The 20,996-nt window shown below is 51.4% G+C and overlaps 1 protein-coding gene across 5 annotated transcripts in view; it reads right to left on the reverse strand.

Moving 5' to 3' along the window:
• Positions 1-20,996, reverse strand: part of LOC119953970 (trafficking kinesin-binding protein 1-like) — a 71,828-nt gene that overhangs the window by 29,994 nt on the left and 20,838 nt on the right. For 4 of the 5 annotated variants that reach the window (XM_038778712.1, XM_038778713.1, XM_038778710.1 and 1 more), the window contains exons 6-13: positions 20,848-20,926; positions 18,914-19,044; positions 18,755-18,829; positions 16,425-16,562; positions 15,179-15,255; positions 12,251-12,481; positions 9,042-9,361; positions 7,607-7,822 (exon numbers count right to left, since the gene is read on the reverse strand). In XM_038778712.1, the coding sequence (XP_038634640.1) occupies positions 7,607-7,822; positions 9,042-9,361; positions 12,251-12,481; positions 15,179-15,255; positions 16,425-16,562; positions 18,755-18,829; positions 18,914-19,044; positions 20,848-20,926 (1,267 nt within the window). The remainder of the gene's footprint in view (positions 1-7,606; positions 7,823-9,041; positions 9,362-12,250; positions 12,482-15,178; positions 15,256-16,424; positions 16,563-18,754; positions 18,830-18,913; positions 19,045-20,847; positions 20,927-20,996) is intronic. The other variant, XM_038778711.1, reaches the window with a different exon arrangement.

The raw sequence follows: 20,996 nt of genomic DNA on the forward strand, positions 1-20,996 counted from the left end.
TCAGTGTTACAGTGAGGGGTGTGGGGTATATCAGTGTTACAGTGAGGGGTTGGGGTATATCAGGTGTTACAGTGAGGGGTGTGGGGTATATCAGAGTGTTACAGTGAGGGGTGCTGGGGTATATCAGTGTTACAGTGAGGGGTGTGGTGTATATCAGAGTGTTACAGTGAGGGGTGTGGGGTATATCAGTGTTACAGTGAGGGGTGTGGGGTATATCAGTGTTACAGTGAGGGGTGTGGGATATATCAGTGTTACAGTGAGGGGGTGGGGGTATATCAGTGTTACAGTGAGGGGTGTGGGGTATAGTCAGAGTGTTACAGTGAGGGGTTGTGGGGGTATATCCGATGGTTACAGTGAAGGGGTGTGGGGTATATCAGAGTGTTACAGTGAGGGGTGTGGGGTATATCCAGCTGTTACAGTGATGGGGTTGGGGTATATCAGAGTGTTACAGTGAGGGGTGTGGGGTATATCAGTGTTACAGTGAGGGGTGGGGGGTAGTAGCAGTGTTACAGTGAGGGGTGTGGGGAATATCAGTGTTACAGTGAGGGGGTTGTGGGATATATCAGAGTGTTACAGTGAGTGTGTGGGAGTATATCAGAGTGTTCCAGTAGTGGGGTGTGGGGTATATCAGAGTGTTACAGTGAGGGGTGTGGAGTATCTCGAGCTGTTACAGGGAGGGTGTGGGGTATAGTCAGTGTTCTACAGTGAGGGGATGTGGGGTATGTCAGGAGGGTTACAGTGAGGGGTGGGGGCGATATCAGAGTGTGACAGTGAGGTGTGTGGGGTATATCCAGGACTGTTACAGTGAGGGGTGTGGGTATATCAAGGGTACAGTGAGGGTTGTGGGGTATATCATCCGTGTTACAGGTGATACGTTTGGTGAATATGCAGGGTGGTTACAGTGAGAGGGTGTGTGGGTTATATCAGAGGTGTTACAGTGGAGGGGTGTGGGCTATATCAGGGTGTTACAGTGAGGGGTGCTGGGTATGTCAGAGGTGTCTAAAGTCGAGGGGTGTGGAGTATATCAGAGTGTTACAGTGTGGGGTGTGGGGTATATCAGAGTGTCACAGTGAGGGGTGTGGGGTATATCAGTGGTTACCGTGAGGGGTGTGGGGTGTATCAGGGTTACCGTGATACGTGGTGGGGCATATCAGTGTTACAGATGAGGGGATGTAGGGGTAAGTATCGAGTGTTACAGTGAGGGGTGTGGAGTATATACAGAGTGTTTACATGTGGTGGTGTGGGGTATATTAGAGTGTTACAGTGAAGGGTGTGGGGTATGTCAGTGTCACAGTGAGGGGTGTGGGGTATATCGGAGTGTTACAGTGAGGGGTGTGGGGTATATCAGAGTGTTACAGTGAGGGGTGTGGGGTATATCAGTGTTACAGTGAGGGGTTGGGGTATATCAGAGTGTTACAGTGAGGGGTGTGGGGTATATCAGGGTGTTACAGTGAGGGGTGTGGGGTATATCAGGGTGTTACAGTGAGGGTGTGGGGTATATCAGTGTTACAGTGAGGGGTGTGGGTATATCAGAGTGTTACAGTGAGGTGTGTGGGGTATATCAGACTGTTACAGTGAGGGGTGTGGGGTATATCAGTGTTACAGTGAGGGTTGTGGGGTATATCAGGTGTTACAGTGAGGGGGGTTGGGTATATCAGAGTGTTACAGTGAGGGGTGTGGGGTATCCAGCGTTACAGTGAGGGGTGTGGGGTATATCAGTGTTACAGTGAGGGATGTGGGGTATGTCAGTATTACAGTGAGGGGTGTGGGCTATATCAGAGTGTTACAGTGAGGGGTGTGGGGTATATCAGTGTTACAGTGAGGGGTGTGGGTATATCAGAGTATTACAGTGGAGGGGTGTGGGGTATATCAGAGTGTTACAGTGATACGTTTGGGGAATATCAGGGTGTTACAGTGAGGGGTGTGGGTTATATCAGAGTGTTACAGTGAGGGGTGTGGGCTATAGCGGTGTTACAGTGAGGGGTGCTGGGTAATGTCAGTGTTACAGTGAGGGGTGTGGAGTATATCAGTGGTTACAGTGGGGGGTGTGGGTATATCAGAGTGTTACAGTGAGGGGTGTGGGGTATATCAGAGTGTTACAGTGAGGGGTGTGGGGTATCCAGTGTTACAGTGTGGGGGGTGGGGTATATCAGAGTGTCACAGTGAGGGGTGTGGGGTATATCAGTGTTTACAGTGAGGGGTGTGGGTGTATCATTGTTACAGTGATACGTGTGGGGAATATCAGTGTTACATGAGGGGTGTGGGGAATATCAAGTGTTACAGTGAGGGGTGTGGAGTATATCAGAGTGTTACAGTGTGGGGTGTGGGGTATATCAGAGTGTTTACAGTGAGGGGTGTGGAGTATATCAGAGTGTTACAGTGAGGGGTGTGGGGATGTCAGTGTACAGTGAGGGGTGTGGGGTATGTCAGAGTGTTACAAGTGAGGGGTGTGGGGTATATCAGAGTGTTACAGTGAGGGGTGTGGGGTATATCAGACTGTTACAGTGAGGGGTGTGGGTATATCAGTGTTACAGTGAGGGGTGTGGGTATATCAGTGTTACAGTGAGGGGGTGTGGGTATATCAGTGTTACAGTGAGGGGTGTGGGGTATATCCAAGCGTTACAGTGAGGGGTGTGGGGTATATCAGTGTTACAGTGAGGGATGTGGGGTATATCAGTAGTTACAGTGAGGGGTGTGGGGCTATATCAGAGTGTTACAGTGAGGGGTGTGGGGTATATCAGTGTTACAGTGAGGGGTGTGGGGTATATCAGTAGTTACAGTGAGGGGTGTGGGGTATATCAGAGTGTTACAGTGATACGGGTTGGGGTAATATCAGGTGTTACAGTGAGGGGTGTGGGGTATATCAGAGTGTTACAGTGAGGGGTGTGGGGCTATATCAGGTGTTACAGTGAGGGGTGTGGGGTATATCAGAGTGTTACAGTGAGGGGTGTGGAGTATATCAGAGTGTTACAGTGAGGGGTGTGGGGTATATCAGAGTGTTACAGTGAGGGGTGTGGGGTATATCAGAGTGTTACAGTGAGGGGTGTGGGGTATATCAGTGTTACAGTGTGGGGTGTGGGTATATCAGAGTGTTCACAGTGAGGGGTGTGGGGTATATCAGTGTTACAGTGAGGGGTGTGGGGTATATCAGAGTGTTACAGTGAGGGGTGTGGAGTATATCAGAGTGTTACAGTGTGGGGTGTGGGGTATATCAGAGTGTTACAGTGAGGGGTGTGAGTATATCAGAGTGTTACAGTGAGGGGTGTGGGGTATGTCAGTGTCACAGTGAGGGGTGTGGGTATATCGAGTGTTACAGTGAGGGGTGTGGGGTATGTCAGAGGGTTACAATGAGGGGTGTGGGGAATATCAGAGTGTTACAGTGAGGGGTGTGGAGTATATCAGAGTGTTACAGTGTGGGGTGTGGGGTATATCAGAGTGTTACAGTGAGGGTGTGGGGTATATCAGTGTCACAGTGAGGGGTGTGGGGTATATCGGAGTGTTACAGTGAGGGGTGTGGGTATATCAGAGTGTTACAGTGAGGGGTGTGGGGTATATCAGAGTGTTACAGTGAGGGGTGTGGGGTATATCAGTGTTACAGTGAGGGGTGTGGGATATATCAGTGTTACAGTGAGGGGTGTGGGGTATATCAGTGTTACAGTGAGGGGTGTGGGGTATATCAGTGTTACAGTGAGGGGTGTGGGGTATATCAGTGTTACAGTGAGGGGTGTGGGGTATATCAGTGTTACAGTGAGGGGTGTGGGTATATCAGTGTTACAGTGAGGGGTGTGGGATATATCAGTGTTACAGTGAGGGGTGTGGGGTATATCAGTGTTACAGTGAGGGGTGTGGGGTATATCAGTGTTACAGTGAGGGGTGTGGGGTATATCAGTGTTACAGTGAGGGGTGTGGGTATATCAGTGTTACAGTGAGGGGTGTGGGGTATATCAGTGTTACAGTGAGGGGTGTGGGGTATATCAGAGTGTTACAGTGAGGGGTGTGGGGTATATCAGAGTGTTACAGTGAGGGGTCTGGGATATATCAGAGTGTTACAGTGAGGGGTGGGGGTATATCAGAGTGTTACAGTGAGGGGTGTGGGGTATATCAGTGTTACAGTGAGGGGTGTGGGATATATCAGTGTTACAGTGAGGGGTGTGGGGTATATCAGTGATACAGTGAGGGGTGGGGGTATATCAGTGTTACAGTGAGGGGTGTGGGGTATATCAGTGTTACAGTGAGGGGTGTGGGTATATCAGTGTTACAGTGAGGGGTGTGGGGTATATCAGTGTTACAGTGAGGGGTGGGGGTATATCAGAGTGTTACAGTGAGGGGTGTGGGGTATATCAGAGTGTTACAGTGAGGGGTGTGGGGTATATCAGAGTGTTACAGTGAGGGGTGTGGGGTATATCAGAGTGTTACAGTGAGGGGTGTGGGGTATATCAGGTGTTACAGTGAGGGGTGGGAGTATATCAGAGTGTTACAGTGAGGGGTGTGGAGTATATCAGAGTGTTACAGTGAGGGGTGTGGGGTATATCAGAGTGTTACAGTGAGGGGTGTGGAGTATATCAGAGTGTTACAGTGAGGGGTGTGGGGTATATCAGAGTGTTACAGTGAGGGGTGTGGGGTATATCAGTGTTACAGTGAGGGTTGTGGGGTATATCAGAGTGTTACAGTGAGGGGTGTGGGATATATCAGAGTGTTACAGTGGAGGGGTGTGGGGTATATCAGTGTTACAGTGAGGGGTGTGGGGTATATCAGTGTTACAGTGAGGGGTTGTGGAGTATATCAGTGTGTTACAGTGAGGGGTGTGGGGTATATCAGAGTGTTACAGTGAGGGGTGTGGGGTATATCAGAGTGTTACAGTGAGGGGTGTGGGGTATATCAGATGTTACAGTGAGGGGTGTGGGGTTTATCAGAGTGTTACATTGAGGGGTGTGGGGGTATATCAGAGCGTTACAGTGAGGGGTGTGGGATATATCAGAGTGTTACAGTGAGGGGTGTGGGGTATATCAGTGTTACAGTGAGGGGTGTGGGGTATATCAGAGTGTTACAATGAGGGGTGTGGGGTATATCAGAGTGTTACAGTGAGGGGTGTGGGGTATATCAGAGTGTTACAGTGAGGGGTGTGGGGTATATCAGTGTTACAGTGAGGGGTGTGGGGTATATCAGCGTGTTACAGTGAGGGGTGTGGGGTATATCAGTGTTACAGTGAGGGGTGTGGGGTATATCAGACTGTTACAGTGAGGGGTGTGGGGTATATCAGAGTGTTACAGTGAGGGGTGTGGGGTATATCAGTGTTACAGTGAGGGGTGTGGGGTATATCAGTGTTACAGTGAGGGGTGTGGGGTATATCAGTGTTACAGTGAGGGGTGTGGGGTATATCAGTGTTACAGTGAGGGGTGTGGGATATATCAGTGTTACAGTGAGGGGTGTGGGGTATATCAGAGTGTTACAGTGAGGGGTGTGGGGTATATCAGTGTTACAGTGAGGGGTGTGGGGTATATCAGAGTGTTACAGTGAGGGGTGTGGGGTATATCAGTGTTACAGTGAGGGGTGTGGGGTATATCAGAGTGTTACAGTGAGGGGTGTGGGGTATATCAGAGTGTTACAGTGAGGGGTGTGGGTATATCAGTGTTACAGTGAGGGGTGTGGGGTATATCAGTGTTACAGTGAGGGTGTGGGGTATATCAGTGTTACAGTGAGGGGTGTGGGGTATATCAGAGTGTTACAGTGGGGGGTGTGGGGTATATCAGAGTGTTACAGTGAGGGGTGTGGGGTATATCAGAGTGTTACAGTGAGGGGTGTGGGGTATATCAGTGTTACAGTGAGGGGTGTGGGGTATATCAGGTGTTACAGTGAGGGGTGTGTGGGGTATATCAGTGTTACAGTGAGGGGTGTGGGAGTATATCAGTGTTACAGTGAGGGGTGTGGGGTATATCAGAGTGTTACAGTGAGGGGTGTGGGGTATATCAGAGTGTTACAGTGAGGGTGTGGGGTATATCAGAGTGTTACAGTGAGGGGTGTGGGGTTTATCAGAGTGTTACAGTGAGGGGTGTGGGGTATATCAGAGCGTTACAGTGAGGGGTGTGGGATATATCAGAGTGTTACAGTGAGGGGTGTGGGGTATATCAGTGTTACAGTGAGGGGTGTGCGGTATATCAGAGTGTTACAGTGAGGGGTGTGGGGTATATCAGAGTGTTACAGTGGGGGTGTGGGGTATATCAGAGTGTTACAGTGAGGGGTGTGGGGTATATCAGTGTTACAGTGAGGGGTGTGGGGTATATCAGCGTGTTACAGTGAGGGGTGTGGGGTATATCAGTGTTACAGTGGGGGGTGTGGGGTATATCAGACTGTTACAGTGAGGGGTGTGGGGTATATCAGAGTGTTACAGTGAGGGGTGTGGGGTATATCAGTGTTACAGTGAGGGGTGTGGGGTATATCAGTGTTACAGTGAGGGGTGTGGGGTATATCAGTGTTACAGTGAGGGGTGTGGGGTATATCAGTGTTACAGTGAGGGGTGTGGGATATATCAGTGTTACAGTGAGGGGTGTGGGGTATATCAGAGTGTTACAGTGAGGGGTGTGGGGTATATCAGAGTGTTACAGTGAGGGGTGTGGGGTATATCAGAGTGTTACAGTGAGGGGTATTGGGTATATCAGGTGTTACAGTGAGGGGTGTGGGGTATGTCAGTGTTACAGTGAGGGGTGTCGGGTATATCAGTGTTACAGTGAGGGGTGTGGGTAATATCAGTGTTACAGTGAGGGGTGTGGGGTATATCAGTGTTACAGTGAGGGGTGTGGGGTATATCAGTGTTACAGTGAGGGGTGTGGGGTATATCAGAGTGTTACAGTGAGGGGTGTGGGGTATATCAGTGTTACAGTGAGGGGTGTGGGGTATATCAGTGTTACAGTGAGGGGTGTGGGGTATATCAGAGTGTTACAGTGAGGGGTGTGGGGTATATCAGAGTGTTACAGTGAGGGGTGTGGGGTATATCAGTGTTACAGTGAGGGGTGTGGGGTATATCAGTGTTACAGTGAGGGTGTGGGGTATATCAGTGTTACAGTGAGGGGTGTGGGGTATATCAGTGTTACAGTGAGGGGTGTGGGATATATCAGTGTTACAGTGAGGGGTGTGGGGTTATATCAGAGTGTTACAGTGAGGGGTGGGGGTATATCAGGTGTTACAGTGAGGGGTGTGGGGTATATCAGAGTGTACAGTGAGGGTATTGGGTATATCAGTGTTACAGTGAGGGGTGTGGGGTATGTCAGTGTTACAGTGAGGGTGTGGGTTATATCAGTGTTACAGTGAGGGGTGTGGGTAATATCAGTGTTACAGTGAGGGGTGTGGGTATATCAGTGTTACATTGAGGGGTGTGGGGTATATCAGTGTTGCCGTGAGGGGTGTGGGATATATCAGAGTGTTACAGTGAGGGGGTGTGGGGTATATCAGTGTTACAGTGAGGGGTGTGGGGTATATCAGAGTGTACAGTGAGGGGTGTGTGGGGTATATCAGTGTTACAGTGAGGGGTGTGGGGTATATCAGTGTTACAGTGAGGGGTGTGGGGTATATCAGATCGTGTTATCTCTCATTCATTTCCAGTCTTAGTTACCATTGGTTTCTGGTTTGGTTTCGACAGGGGCTGTTATTATTTCCTGGAATGATGTAAAATCTGTTTCATCTTCTTCCAGATCATTGAGGTTGTAAACTTCACCCATGTCAATGTCAAGTTGCCGGAAATCTTTGGTAAGGACACCTGGACGTGGGTCCAGGATCCCTCCGAGGTTTGGCTGAGCAAGCTGCTGCCATTGATAGAGAGTCACGGAACCTGAGACAGAGACAGGAACAGCAAGGTCAGAAAATAGCAGAGCACAGGAATTGACACGGTCCTCGTGTTGAGAGACTGAGTCGGCATGAGGAGACAGGAAAGAGAATGAGAAAGTGAGAGGGAGAAAGGGAGACAGAGAGAGGGAGATAGAGAGAGGGAGTGGAAGACAGAGAGAGGGAGACAGAGGGAGATAGAGAGGAGGAGATAGAGAGAGGGAGACAGAGGAGGAAGACAGAGAGAGAGAGAGACAGGGAGAGGGGGACAGAGAGAGAGGGAGATAGAGGAGGGAGACAGAGAGAGGGAGAGGCAGGTAGAGGGGACAGAGAAAGAGGGAGACAGAGGAGGGAGACAGAGAGAGTGAGGGAGACAGAGGAGGGAGACAGAGAGCGAGGGAGACAGAGGAGGGAGACAGAGAGAGAGAGAGACAGGAGAGGGGGACAGAGAGAGAGGGAGATAGAGAGAGGGAGATAGAGAGGAGGAGATAGAGAGAGGGAGACAGAGGAGGGAGACAGAGAGAGAGAGAGACAGGGAGAGGGGGACAGAGAGAGAGGGAGATAGAGGAGGGAGACAGAGAGAGAGAGAGACAGGGAGAGGGGGACAGAGAGAGAGGGAGATAGAGGAGGGAGACAGAGAGAGAGAGAGACAGGGAGAGGGGGACAGAGAGAGAGGGAGATAGAGGAGGGAGACAGAGAGAGGGAGAGGCAGGTAGAGGGGGACAGAGAAAGAGGGAGACAGAGGAGGGAGACAGAGAGAGTGAGGGAGACAGAGGAGGGAGACAGAGAGCGAGGGAGACAGAGGAGGGAGACAGAGAGAGAGAGAGACAGGGAGAGGGGGACAGAGAGAGAGGGAGACAGAGAGAGGAGACAGAGAGAGGGAGAGGCAGGGAGAGGGGACAGAGAGAGAGGGAGACAGAGGAGGAGAGAGAGAGAGAGACAGGGAGAGGGGACAGAGAGAGAGGGAGAGAGAGAGAGGGAGATAGAGAGAGGGAGACAGAGGGAGAGGAAGACAGAGGGAGGGAGACAGAGGAGCGAAAGAGAGAGGGAGACAGAGAGAGAGGGAGACAGAGGGAGGGAGACAGAGAGAGAGGGAGACAGAGGGAGGGAGACAGAGAGAGAGGGAGACAGAGAGAGAGGGAGACAGAGAGAGAGGGAGACAGGGAGAGGGGGACAGAGAGAGAGGGAGACAGAGAATATCAGAAGTTCAGTGTCAAAGGCCTCACCTTCCAATGGCTTCACAATCTTCAGTTTATCCGGGGCGTTAGGGTGAGAATTAACGGAATATCCTGTCATTCCTGAACTCCCAGAGTAGTTGGTTCCTGTTGACAGGACACTCTCAGCTGGGGTGACTAACCCACTGGACAAGACCTCGTCAGCAGTCTGAACTTTCAGCTTCTGGTCGCGCTCCTGCTCAAAGAATGTTTTATCGGATGAAGCTAGCTGCCGCAGGGACAATCGCTGCAAAGCGGCTTGTAGATCCCGACACCCTGGAGTTCCTGGAGTCCCTGGCTTACGCTCTGTGTCCTCCTCTCTGGAAAAATCACTGACAGTGTAAGGCAGAGAAAGAAAGTGAAAATTCTGACAGAAAGTCCCACATAACTGACTGCCCTGAATGTCCCAATCACCTGCAGCTCCATCACTGTCATGGTGGAAATAGACTGTTGGCCAGGAAACGGAAGGAATTTCAATATCTCGGCATTGATATGGGGCGCGATTCTCCGCAAATGCGGAGAGTCGTAAAGGCTGCCGTGAAACTGGCCGTCTTTCACGGCAGCCTCCGCGCCCCCTCCCGGGACTCGATTCTCCCCCCTGGTCGGGGCTAGCAGCGCGGCCCCGTGAAGCACGGCATCGCGGGCTTAGCGACGGTCGCTAAGGCCACGCGCCAAGCGTCACGGCGGCTGATCCGCACGATGACATCAGCCACGCATGCGCGGGCCGTCATGCCCCTCAGCCGCCCCGATGACTGATCCTGCGGGGCGGCGGAGGAACAAAGAGTGCGCGGGTATTGGACCCGCTGCCCGTGATCTGTGCCCACCGATCGCGGGCCCATGCCACCCTTGGCACGGCCGTGGTGCGGCCGTGCCAATCGGTGCCATGGTTGTCCGGGACGGCACTTTGCGGCCGTTTTCACGAACGGTGAGAGCAGGTGTGTTTGCGTTCGTGAAAATGGCCGTAATGGCCTGGGAACTCGGCCCATCGGCCTGGGGAGAATTGCTGTTCGCCGTAAAAAACGGCGAGCAGCGATTCGTGTCGTGGGGCGGCCGTGGGGGGGGGGGGGGGGGGGGGGGGGAATAGCGGGAGGTCGGTAAAAATGTCGGGAAGGCCCTCCCGCTATACTCCGACCCGTCGTGGGCAGCGGAGAATCGCGCCCCATGGAGTTTGTGATAGTTGCTATATAATTGTATGGGACAGGATTCTCCATTCCTGAGACTAAGTGTTGACGCTGGGGCAGGATTCGTGGAATTTCACGACGGCAAATCTGGCGCTAAACCTGGACCGATTCAGTGACTGTGGAGGGGCAGCACCAATATCACGTGGAACTCAATCGATTCCAATGAGAAACGGTGCGGGATTGGCCGGGTCCGCGATTGACACTCGGGAGGCTGACAAGCTGCAGCCGCAGGTACACATTACCCTCCCCACACACACTCACCCCAGCCCCGCACACACACATTACACTCCCCACACACACTCATCCCAGCCGCACACACACATTACCCTCCCCACACACACTCATCCCAGCCACACACACACATTACACTCCCCACACACACTCATCCCAGCCGCACACACACATTACACTCCCCACACACACTCATCCCAGCCGCACACACACATTACCCTCCCCACACACACTCATCCCAGCCGCACACACACATTACACTCCCCACACACACTCATCCCAGCCGCACACACACATTACACTCCCCACACACACTCATCCCAGCCGCACACACACATTACACTCCCCACACACACTCATCCCAGCCGCATACACACATTACACTCCCCACACACACTCATCTCAGCCGCACATACACATTACACTCCCCACACACACTCATCCCAGCCGCATACACACATTACCCTCCCCACACACACTCATCCTAGCCACACACACACATTACACTCCCCACACACACTCATCCCAGCCGCACACACACATTACACTCCCCACACACACTCATCCCAGTCACACACACATTACACTCCCCACACACGCTCATCCCAGTCGCACAAACACATTACACTCCCCACACACAATCATCCCAGCCGCACACACACATTACACTCCCCACACACACTCATCCCAGCCGCACACACACATTACACTCCCCACACACACTCATCCCAGCCCCACACACACATTACCCTCCCCCACACACACTCATCCCAGCCCCACACACACATTACACTCCCCACACACACTCATCCCAGCCACACACACACATTACACTCCCCACACACACTCATCCCAGCCGCACACACACATTACACTCCCCACACACACTCATCCCAGCCCCACACACACATTACACTCCCCACACACACTCATCCCAGCCGCACACACACATTACACTCCCCACACACACTCATCCCAGCCGCACACACATTACACTCCCCACACACACTCATCCCAGCCGCACACACACATTACACTCCCCACACACACTCATCCCGGCTCCGCGCACACACATTACACTCCCCACACACACTCATCCCAGCCACACACACACATTACACTCCCCACACACACTCATCCCAGCCGCACACACACATTACACTCCCCACACACACTCATCCCAGCGCACACACATTACACTCCCCACACACACTCATCCCAGCCGCACACACACATTACACTCCCCACACACACTCATCCCGGCCGCGCACACACATTACACTCCCCACACACACTCATCCCAGCCACACACACACATTACACTCCCCACACATACTCATCCCAGCCGCACACACATTACACTCCCCACACACACTCATCCCAGCCCCACACACACACATTACACTCCCCACACACACTCATCCCGGCCGCGCACACACATTACACTCCCCACACACACTCATCCCAGCCGCACACACACATCACACTCCGGGGGACACCGATATGACCCATGGCCCTAAGTTCACAGTGGGCTGACAGCGGTGTGCGCAGCTACATGGCTGCCTTGCTGACTGCGGTGTTTACTGTAGGTGCATTCCGGACCGCACTGACGCCGCTGACGAGGTGCAGGAGAATTGCGATTTGGCGTTAAATCAGCGCCTTCTGCATTTTGGCGCCGGAACCGATTCTCCGCCAATCGCATTTCCCAAATTTGGCTTTTTTAGGAGCACTGGGCTGAATGGCCTCTTTCTGGGTTAAATGGTTTTATAATCCGACCACAATTAGAAAGGATGTGGAGGTGATCCTTACAGCGTGCTCCCTGCTTCCAGGTTCAATGCCTGCTGTTTTCCTTCCTGTCCATTACTTGAAGTATTCGATCCACAGAAGCTGGTGTGAGGCGTGCTGACGTGGCTGGATCCAGTTTGTCCTGTCGATGATGGACTGGAGCCCGGAATGTTCTGAGGGGACTGGGAGCGAGATTTCAGCTTCACCACCTGGTTGGCTGCACGGACTGTCTCAAACACCCTTCTATTGTAATTACTAAAGAGGAAAGCAAAATGTTATCAAACCTTCACCTCAAACATGTTAGAATCTCTGCTGCCGCTTCGTGGTAACAGTCAGACCCCCATTCGGACCCCCATTGGGACCCCCATTCGGACCCCCATTCGGACCCCGGGTTAGAACATTTTTGGGCTCGGGTCTCATTTGAGCACAAAACAAATCAAGATAGATACTCCCAGGACAGTACATTACAGAGATAATGCCGCACTGTCAGTGGGTCAGTACTGAGGGAGTGCTGCACTGTCAGAGGGTCAGTACTGAGGGAGTGCTGCACTGTCAGTGGGTCAGTACTGAGGGAGTGCTGCACTGTCAGAGGGTCAGTACTGAGGGAGCCGCACTGTCAGAGGGTCAGTACTGAGGGAGTGCTGCACTGTCAGAGGGTCAGTACTGAGGGAGTGCCGCACTGTCAGAGGGTCAGTACTGAGGTAGTGCTGCACTGTCAGAGGGTCAGTACTGAGGGAGCCGCACTGTCAGAGGGTCAGTACTGAGGGAGTGCCGCACTGTCTGAGGGTCAGTGCTGAGGGAGTGCTGCACTGTCTGAGGGTCAGTGCTGAGGGAGTGCCGCACTGTCTGAGGGTCAGTACTGAGGGAGTGGTGCACTGTCAGAGGGTCAGTACTGAGGGAGCGCTGCACTGTCAGAGGGTCAGTACTGAGGGAGCCGCACTGTCAGAGGGTCAGTACTGAGGGAGTTCCGCACTGTCTGAGGGTCAGTGCTGAGGGAGTGCTGCACTGTCTGAGGGTCAGTGCTGAGGGAGTGCCGCACTGTCTGAGGGTCAGTGCTGAGGGAGTGCTGCACTGTCAGAGGGTCAGTACTGAGGGAGTGCTGCACTGTCAGATGGTCAGTACTGAGGGAGTGCCGCACTGTCAGAGGGTCAGTACTAAGGGAGTGCTGCACTGTCAGAGGGTCAGTACTGAGGGAGTGCCGCACTGTCAGAGGGTCAGTACTGAGACAGTGCTGCACTGTCAGAGGGTCAGTACTGAGGGAGTGCTGCACTGTCAGAGGGTCAGTACTGAGGGAGTGCCGCACTGTCAGAGGGTCAGTACTGAGGGAGTGCCGCACTGTCAGAGAGTCAGTACTGAGGGAGTGCTGCACTGTCAGAGGGTCAGTACTGAGGGAGTGCCGCACTGTCAGAGGGTCAGTACTGAGACAGTGCTGCACTGTCAGAGGGTCAGTACTGAGGGAGTGCTGCACTGTCAGAGGGTCAGTACTGAGGGAGTGCCGCACTGTCAGAGGGTCAGTACTGAGGGAGTGCCTGCACTGTCAGAGAGTCAGTACTGAGGGAGTGCCTGCACTGTCAGAGGGTCAGTACTGAGGGAGTGCCGCACTGTCAGAGGGTCAGTACTGAGGGAGTGCTGCACTGTCAGAGGGTCAGTACTGAGGGAGTGCTGCACTGTCAGAGGGTCAGTACTGAGGGAGTGCTGCACTGTCAGAGGGTCAGTACTGAGGGAGTGCCGCTATGTACAAGGTGTAGACTTTTGGTTGAGATGTTGAACTACCCCCTCAGATTAATCTGAGAGGTCTCGTGACACGATTTTGCAGCAGGGTAGGGGAGATCTCCCTGCTGTTTGACAGGTCATGCCTCAATAAATATCTCTGCATGCAGATTGCCATTATCACTGGGAGCATGCTGCCTGCAAATTGGTTGCTGTGTTTTCTGCATTACACCAGCGCCTACATTTACAAGGTGCTTCGTCGACAGTCCAGCCCATTGGGGCATCCTGAAGCCAAGGAAATACAAATGTGTCTTTCAGAATGGTGACTGACTTCAGTCTTGTGGGTGGGTTTGCTGGTGACTCTGATGGAGAACAACAATGCTTCTTTTTTAAATATAAATTTAGAGTACCCAATTATTTTTTTCCAGTTAAGGGGTAATTTAGCGTTGCCAGCCTCCCTACCCTCCACATCTTTGGGTTGTGGGGGTGAAACCCATGCAGACATGGGGAGAATGTGCAAACTCCACACTGACACCGAACCAGGGCCGGGATCGAACCCGGGTCCTCGGCGCCATGAGGCAGCAGTGCTAACTACTGAGCCACCGTGTCACCCTTACAATGCTTCTTCCACCATAACCGTATTCAAACACATCCAATATCAATTTTCCAGCAACGGAGTGAGAACACTAATTGGCTTTGCCTACGGCCAAGTAATGGAGACATGCAAATTTCCAAACCGCAGCCCAAGATAAATAACCCAACAGAAAGCTGAATCTTTCCTGAGCTGTGGAACTCTGGGATAAGCAGTATCCTTCTCACCAGAGATGCTCATATTTAGGCACCAACTAGGCAGCACGGTGGCGCAGTGGGTTAGCCCTGCTGCCTCACTGGCACCAAGGTTCCAGGTTCGATCCCGGCTCTGGGTCACTGTCCGTGTGGAGTTTGCACTTTCTCCCCGTGTCTGCGTGGGTTTCACCCCCACAACCCAAAGATGTGCAGGGTGGGTGGATTTGCCACTCTAAATTGCCCCTTAATTGGAAAAAATGAATTGGGTATTCTAAATATATTTTTTTTAAAAGAGAAAAAAAATTTAAAATATTTAGGCACCAACAATATCTTCAAACTTAAATCAGCCTAAATGCTCAGGATGAAAACCTCAGTCCTCAATCTCCAGGTCAATGCCCAGGTCTACAGTGGTCAGGTTGAGGATTGCTGCTCTGTGTCTAAGGGTCCATCTCCTACCTGTTCTCGAGTGATGCAGCAGTGTCCACAAATAAACCTTTCCTCATCGTTCCTTCAATTTCAGCGGCCAGTGAGTCCTTGAATGGAAGAGATTTCACTTGTAACTGGAGACAGAATGAGCGTGGAGCCCCAGCACTTAGAATAAAACATCCCCATTCACTGGTCCCATGGCACAGGACTCTGAGAAACCACCTCTGCTGAAACTCAGAGAGCTACATTTGGTCAATGTCGCTTCCTTCATACAAGATGTCAATGCAGTTCCATCTACACCCAGGCTGATATCAAACTTCCCACAGCCGCTATTTAAGAAGAGTTTGGGTGTTCTCCCTAATTACCTCTCAGCCAACACCACTATTAACAGATTTTCTGCTCATTGATTGCTTTGTGCCTATTGGCTGATGGGTTTCCCCAAATTTCTTCAGTGACTGCCCTTCAGAACCATTCCATTTGCGGACAATCCTGAGATTGTGAAAGGTGCGTTAGAAATATATTTCCTTTCTTCCAGTTTCTCCTGTCCTCCACTGAAGGTGTGGATTCTCTCCGGGTGCGTGTGGGTCCCACAGGACCAGTGACTCCCCAATATCTCCAGCCAAGTGGCTGTTTCACATTGCTGAGTATTGGAGAGCCATCTGAATGTGGGGGGAATCACAGCGGAGAACAATTTCATTGTTAGACAAATCACACACACTCTTACTTTTCAACTCTGAGCAGTGATCAGAAACTCGAGCCCGATCTCTAACCCAGGCACTCAGCAACAAAGCATAAATGTTGCCATAGTCCCGGAGGACCAGAGGCTGCTTTCCCCTGTGACAGGAAGAGCTGGCTGGAACCCGAGGGTCACCACACTCAGCGAGGGGCAAGGTTGAGAAGACAGGGTCTTCATGAATAACCTCAGCCGGTATGGGGATTGAACGCAGGCTGCTGGCCTCGCTATGCATCATGAACCAGCTGTCTAGCCAACTGAGCTAAACCAACCCACTATCCCACAAGGCAGGGCAAGGACACAAAGTTTTAGGCCTTTATGTTGATTATATGAAAGCTGAAATCAGTGAACATTGTACAGTCAGAGACAAGGGGCACAATCTCCCCGCTGTTCAGGCCGGCCAACACAGTTTTCCAGGAAAACCCATTGACAATGACAGAGTCAGTAAATCCCGCTGGCGAACCGCTTACACCGCCGTAAAACACGCGGTGGGTTGGTCAGTAAATCCCATCCAGAGTGTGGCAGTCTAGTTTCACTGTTTACCATGGGATAGACAGGCACCGTGTGGTAGCGGTTAATGGAGCTGTTGGGAGCATTTTTATTCCGCAGATTCTTCATCTCCTCTTGAGCCTCACGCAGCATCGCATCACACTGAGAATATTTCTCCTGAAGGCACAGCACCTACACAGCAATCCAACAAAAGCACATTCTGAGTCACTCAATCAAACAGGAAGTGGGATTAGTCTGACAGTGTGAGGGAGCTGGGGGAGAGGGGTTACTGAGTGACAGAGTGAGGGAGCTGGATTAACATCACCACAGATACAGTCAGTAACACAGGGTGCTGGGGAGAGGGGTTACTGAGTGACAGCGTGAGGGAGCTGGATTAATCAGTAGAGATACAGTCAGTAACACAGGGTGCTGGGGGAGAGGGGTTACTGAGTGACAGTGTGAGGGAGCTGGATTAACATCAGTACTGATACAGTCAGTAACACATGGTGCTGGGGGAGAGGGGTTACTGAGTGACAGCGTGAGGGAGCTGGGGGAGAGGGGTTACTGAGTGACAGTGTGAGGGAACTGGATTAACATCAGTACTGATACAGTCAGTAACACAGGGTGCTGGGGGAGAGGGGCTACTGAGTGACAGTGTGAGGGAGCTGGATTAACATCAGCAGAGATAGTCAGTAACACAGGGTGCTGGGGGAGAGTGGTTACTGAGTGACAGTATGAGGGAGCTGGGGGAGAGGGGTTACTGAGTGACAGTGTGAAGGAGCTGGGGGAGAGGGGTACTGAGTGACAGTGTGAGGGAGCTGGAGGAGAGGGGTTACTGAGTGACAGCGTGAGGGAACTGGGGGAGAGGGGTTACTGAGTGACAGTGTGAGGGAGCTGGATTAACATCAGTAGAGATACAGTCAGTAACACAGGGTGCTGGGGGAGAGGGGTTACTGAGTGACAGTGTGAGGGAGCTGGGGGAGAGGGGTTACTGAGTGACAGTGTGAGGGAGCTGGATTAACATCAGTAGAGATACAGTCAGTAACACAGGGTGCTGGGGAGAGGGGTTACTGAGTGACATTGTGAGGGAGCTGGATTAACATCAGTAGAGATACAGTCAGTAACACAGGGTGCTGGGGGGAGGGGGGTTACTGAGTGACAGCGTGAGGGAGCTGGGGGAGAGGGGTTACTGAGTGACAGTGTGAGGGAGCTGGATTAACATCAGTAGGGATACAGTCAGTAACACAGGGTGCTGGGGGAGAGGGGTTACTGAGTGACAGTGTGAGGGAGCTGGGGGAGAGGGGTTACTGAGTGACAGTGTGAGAGAGCAGGATTAACATCAGTAGAGATAACACAGGGTGCTGGGGGGAGAGGGATTACTGAGTGACAGCGTGAGGGAGCTGGATTAACATCAATAGGGATACAGTCAGTAACACAGGGTGCTGGAGGAGAGGGGTTACTGAGTGACAGTGTGAGGGAGCTGGATTAACATCAGTAGAGATACAGTCAGTAACACAGGGTGCTGGGGAGAGGGGTTACTGAGTGACATTGTGAGGGAGCTGGATTAACATCAGTAGAGATACAGTCAGTAACACAGGGTGCTGGGGGGAGGGGGGTTACTGAGTGACAGCGTGAGGGAGCTGGGGGAGAAGGGTTACTGAGTGACAGTGTGAGGGAGCTGGATTAACATCAGTAGGGATACAGTCAGTAACTTAGGGTGCTGGGGGAGAGGGGTTACTGAGTGACAGTGTGAGGGAGCTGGGGGAGAGGGGTTACTGAGTGACAGTGTGAGAGAGCAGGATTAACATCAGTAGAGATACAGTCAGTAACACAGGGAGCTGGGGGAGAGGGGTTACTGAGTGACAGTGTGAGAGAGCAGGATTAACATCAGTAGAGATACAGTCAGTAACACAGGGTGCTGGGGAGAGGGGTTACTGAGTGACAGTGTGAGAGAGCAGGATTAACATCAGTAGAGATACAGTCAGTAACACAGGGTGCTGGGGAGAGGGGTTACTGAGTGACAGTGTGAGAGAGCTGGATTAACATCAGTAGAGATACAGTCAGTAACACAGGGTGCTGGGGAGAGGGGTTACTGAGTGACAGTGTGAGGGAGCTGGATTAACATCAGCAGAGATACAGTCAGTAACACAGGGTGCTGGGGAGAGCGGTTACTGAGCGACAGTGTGAGGGAGCTGGATTAACATCAGTAGAGATACAGTCAGTAACACAGGGTGCTGGGGGAGAGGGTTACTGAGTGACAGTGTGAGGGTGCTGGGGGAAAGGGGTTACTGAGTGACAGTGTGAGGGAGCTGGATTAACATCAGCAGAGATACAGTCAGTAACACAGGGGGCTGGGGAGAGGGGTTACTGAGTTCATTACCCACCTCTGTCTTTAGCTGCTCCTGGATCTCTCTCGATGTGAGAAGGTATTGAGTTAACTCTTCATTCTCTGTCGTGCACTGAGTGAAGAAAATAAACACTTTGAAATAGTAATTATTACAATGGAGTATTGGAGCTGTAGGATTGGTGGATTGCTGACATACCGTTTTGCATTTCTGTTGTAGCTCCACTACCCGAGTGAGGAGGTTGCTAATGTCTTCTTGCTGCCGCACCGAGTCCTCCATTTTTCGTGCCAGCTCTTCAGAAACCGCTGCGAGTTGATGATTGCTTTCCCCTGGACCAGCAATCGATAAAGCGTCGAGAGAGAATGGGGGAAGGATTAGAAATGTGGAAGCAACTTTCCTCAAACACATGAAAGATAAACAATCGACATTCCAGGGTCTGCAGTTCAGAGATGATTCCCTGAATTTTCTTGCCGGAAAGTGCTCAGGCCTGGCAGGAAATGCTCCGCTCACACCCAAAGTAAAAACCACGCAGAGTGACCTGGCTCTCACAGCAACATGAACAGGTTGGCAATCAGTGTGAACAACACTGGGCTGCATCGCGTTCCTCCATTGAACAAGAACTCTGGAATATCCATCACCTGATACACACACCCTGCCCGGCCCAAATCCTTCATTACCCAAATGAAAGGCATTTGACTGTCAGTCAAACACCTTGATCCTTTTTGTAATAAATGAATAGGCAATGTTCAGTGAACAAAAACAAACAGCACACTTTTTTAAATCCTCTCTGAAGCTCTCCTGGGCAAAGTCCTGGGAATTAATCTTCAATTGCACCTTCATAATGAGATCTGTCCATAGGCAGCACGGTGGTGCATTGGTTAGCACTGCTGCTTCACGGGGCTGAGGACCCGGGTTCGATCCCGGCTCTGGGCTACTGTCCGTGTGGAGTTTGCATATTCTCCCCGTGTCTGCGTGGGTTTCACCCCCACAACCCAAAAATGTGCAGCATAGGTGGATTGGCCACGCTAAATTGCCCCCGAATTGGGAAAGAAAAGCATTGGGGACTCTAAATTATTTTTTTTTAAATAATGAGGTCTGTCTATGTATACATGTCACACTGCAATCAGTGTTGCAATGCCCCCACAGGATGGGGTGAGTAATTACAGCATGGCAGGTTTACAGATAATTTCCATTAAGAAATATGGATGTGGGAACTTAGTTGGTAGAAAATGTTCAAATATTATACATGGATGAATATTGCTGATTAACAGAGCTATGTCACACAGAGAATTAAAGAATGATACAGAACAAAAGGAGACCATTTGGACCACTGGGCTCCTACTGACCCTTTGAAAGAGTTATCCAATTAATCTCGCTTCCCTGCTCCATCTCCAGATCCCGACAAATTCTCCCTTTCAATTTTTATCCAATTCTTCTTTGAAGTTTATTATTGAATCTGCTTTCAGATCACAGCACACTGCATATAAATAACAGCTCCCACCTTCCCACTTTGGCCTTAGATCAGAATCATCTGGTTACCAACTCTCCTGCCACTGGACCCAGTCTAATCCCTTCATGATTTTGATGACCTCTATTTAATCTCTCCTTAACCTTCACTGTTCCAAGGACAACAATCACAGCTTCTCCAGACTCTCCCTATAAATGAAGATCCTAATCCCCGTTACCACTCTCCCATACAAGTTTGTCATACTGTAATTATATGGGCGGCAAGGTAGCACAGTGGTTAGCACAGTCGCTTCACAGTTCCAGGGTCCCAGGTTCGATTCCCTGCTGGGTCACTGACTGTTCTCCCCGTGTCTATGTGGGTTTCTTCCGGGTGCTCCGGTTTCCTCCCACAGTCCAAAGATCTGCAGGTTAGGTGGATTGGTCATGCCAAATTGCCACTTAGTGTCCAGAAAGTTTAGGTGGGGTTGTGGGGGTAGGGTGGAGGTGTGGGCTAAAGTAGGGTGCCCTTTCCACGGGCCGGTGCAGACTCGATGGGATGAATGGCCTCCTTCTGCACTGTACATTCTAGGATCTATGATAAACCTCCTCTGCATCCACTCCAAGGCCCTGACACACTTCAGGAAACCTTGCTGCTAGTATTGAAGCTAGTGTTTGCCTTAACTCACCCAGCTCCTTGGCACAATCTATCACCAGCTGTTCCTCCTTGATCTCGTACTCCAGAGTTTCTGTTGACAACTGATTAGCCTGCAGAGCGAGAATATGAAAACAAGTCACACTCCAAATGACAGAACAACCAAATCATTGGTGGGGGTTT

Source organism: Scyliorhinus canicula, chromosome 19 (assembly GCF_902713615.1).
Source record: "Scyliorhinus canicula chromosome 19, sScyCan1.1, whole genome shotgun sequence".
Classification (NCBI taxonomy): Eukaryota; Metazoa; Chordata; class Chondrichthyes; order Carcharhiniformes; family Scyliorhinidae; genus Scyliorhinus; species Scyliorhinus canicula.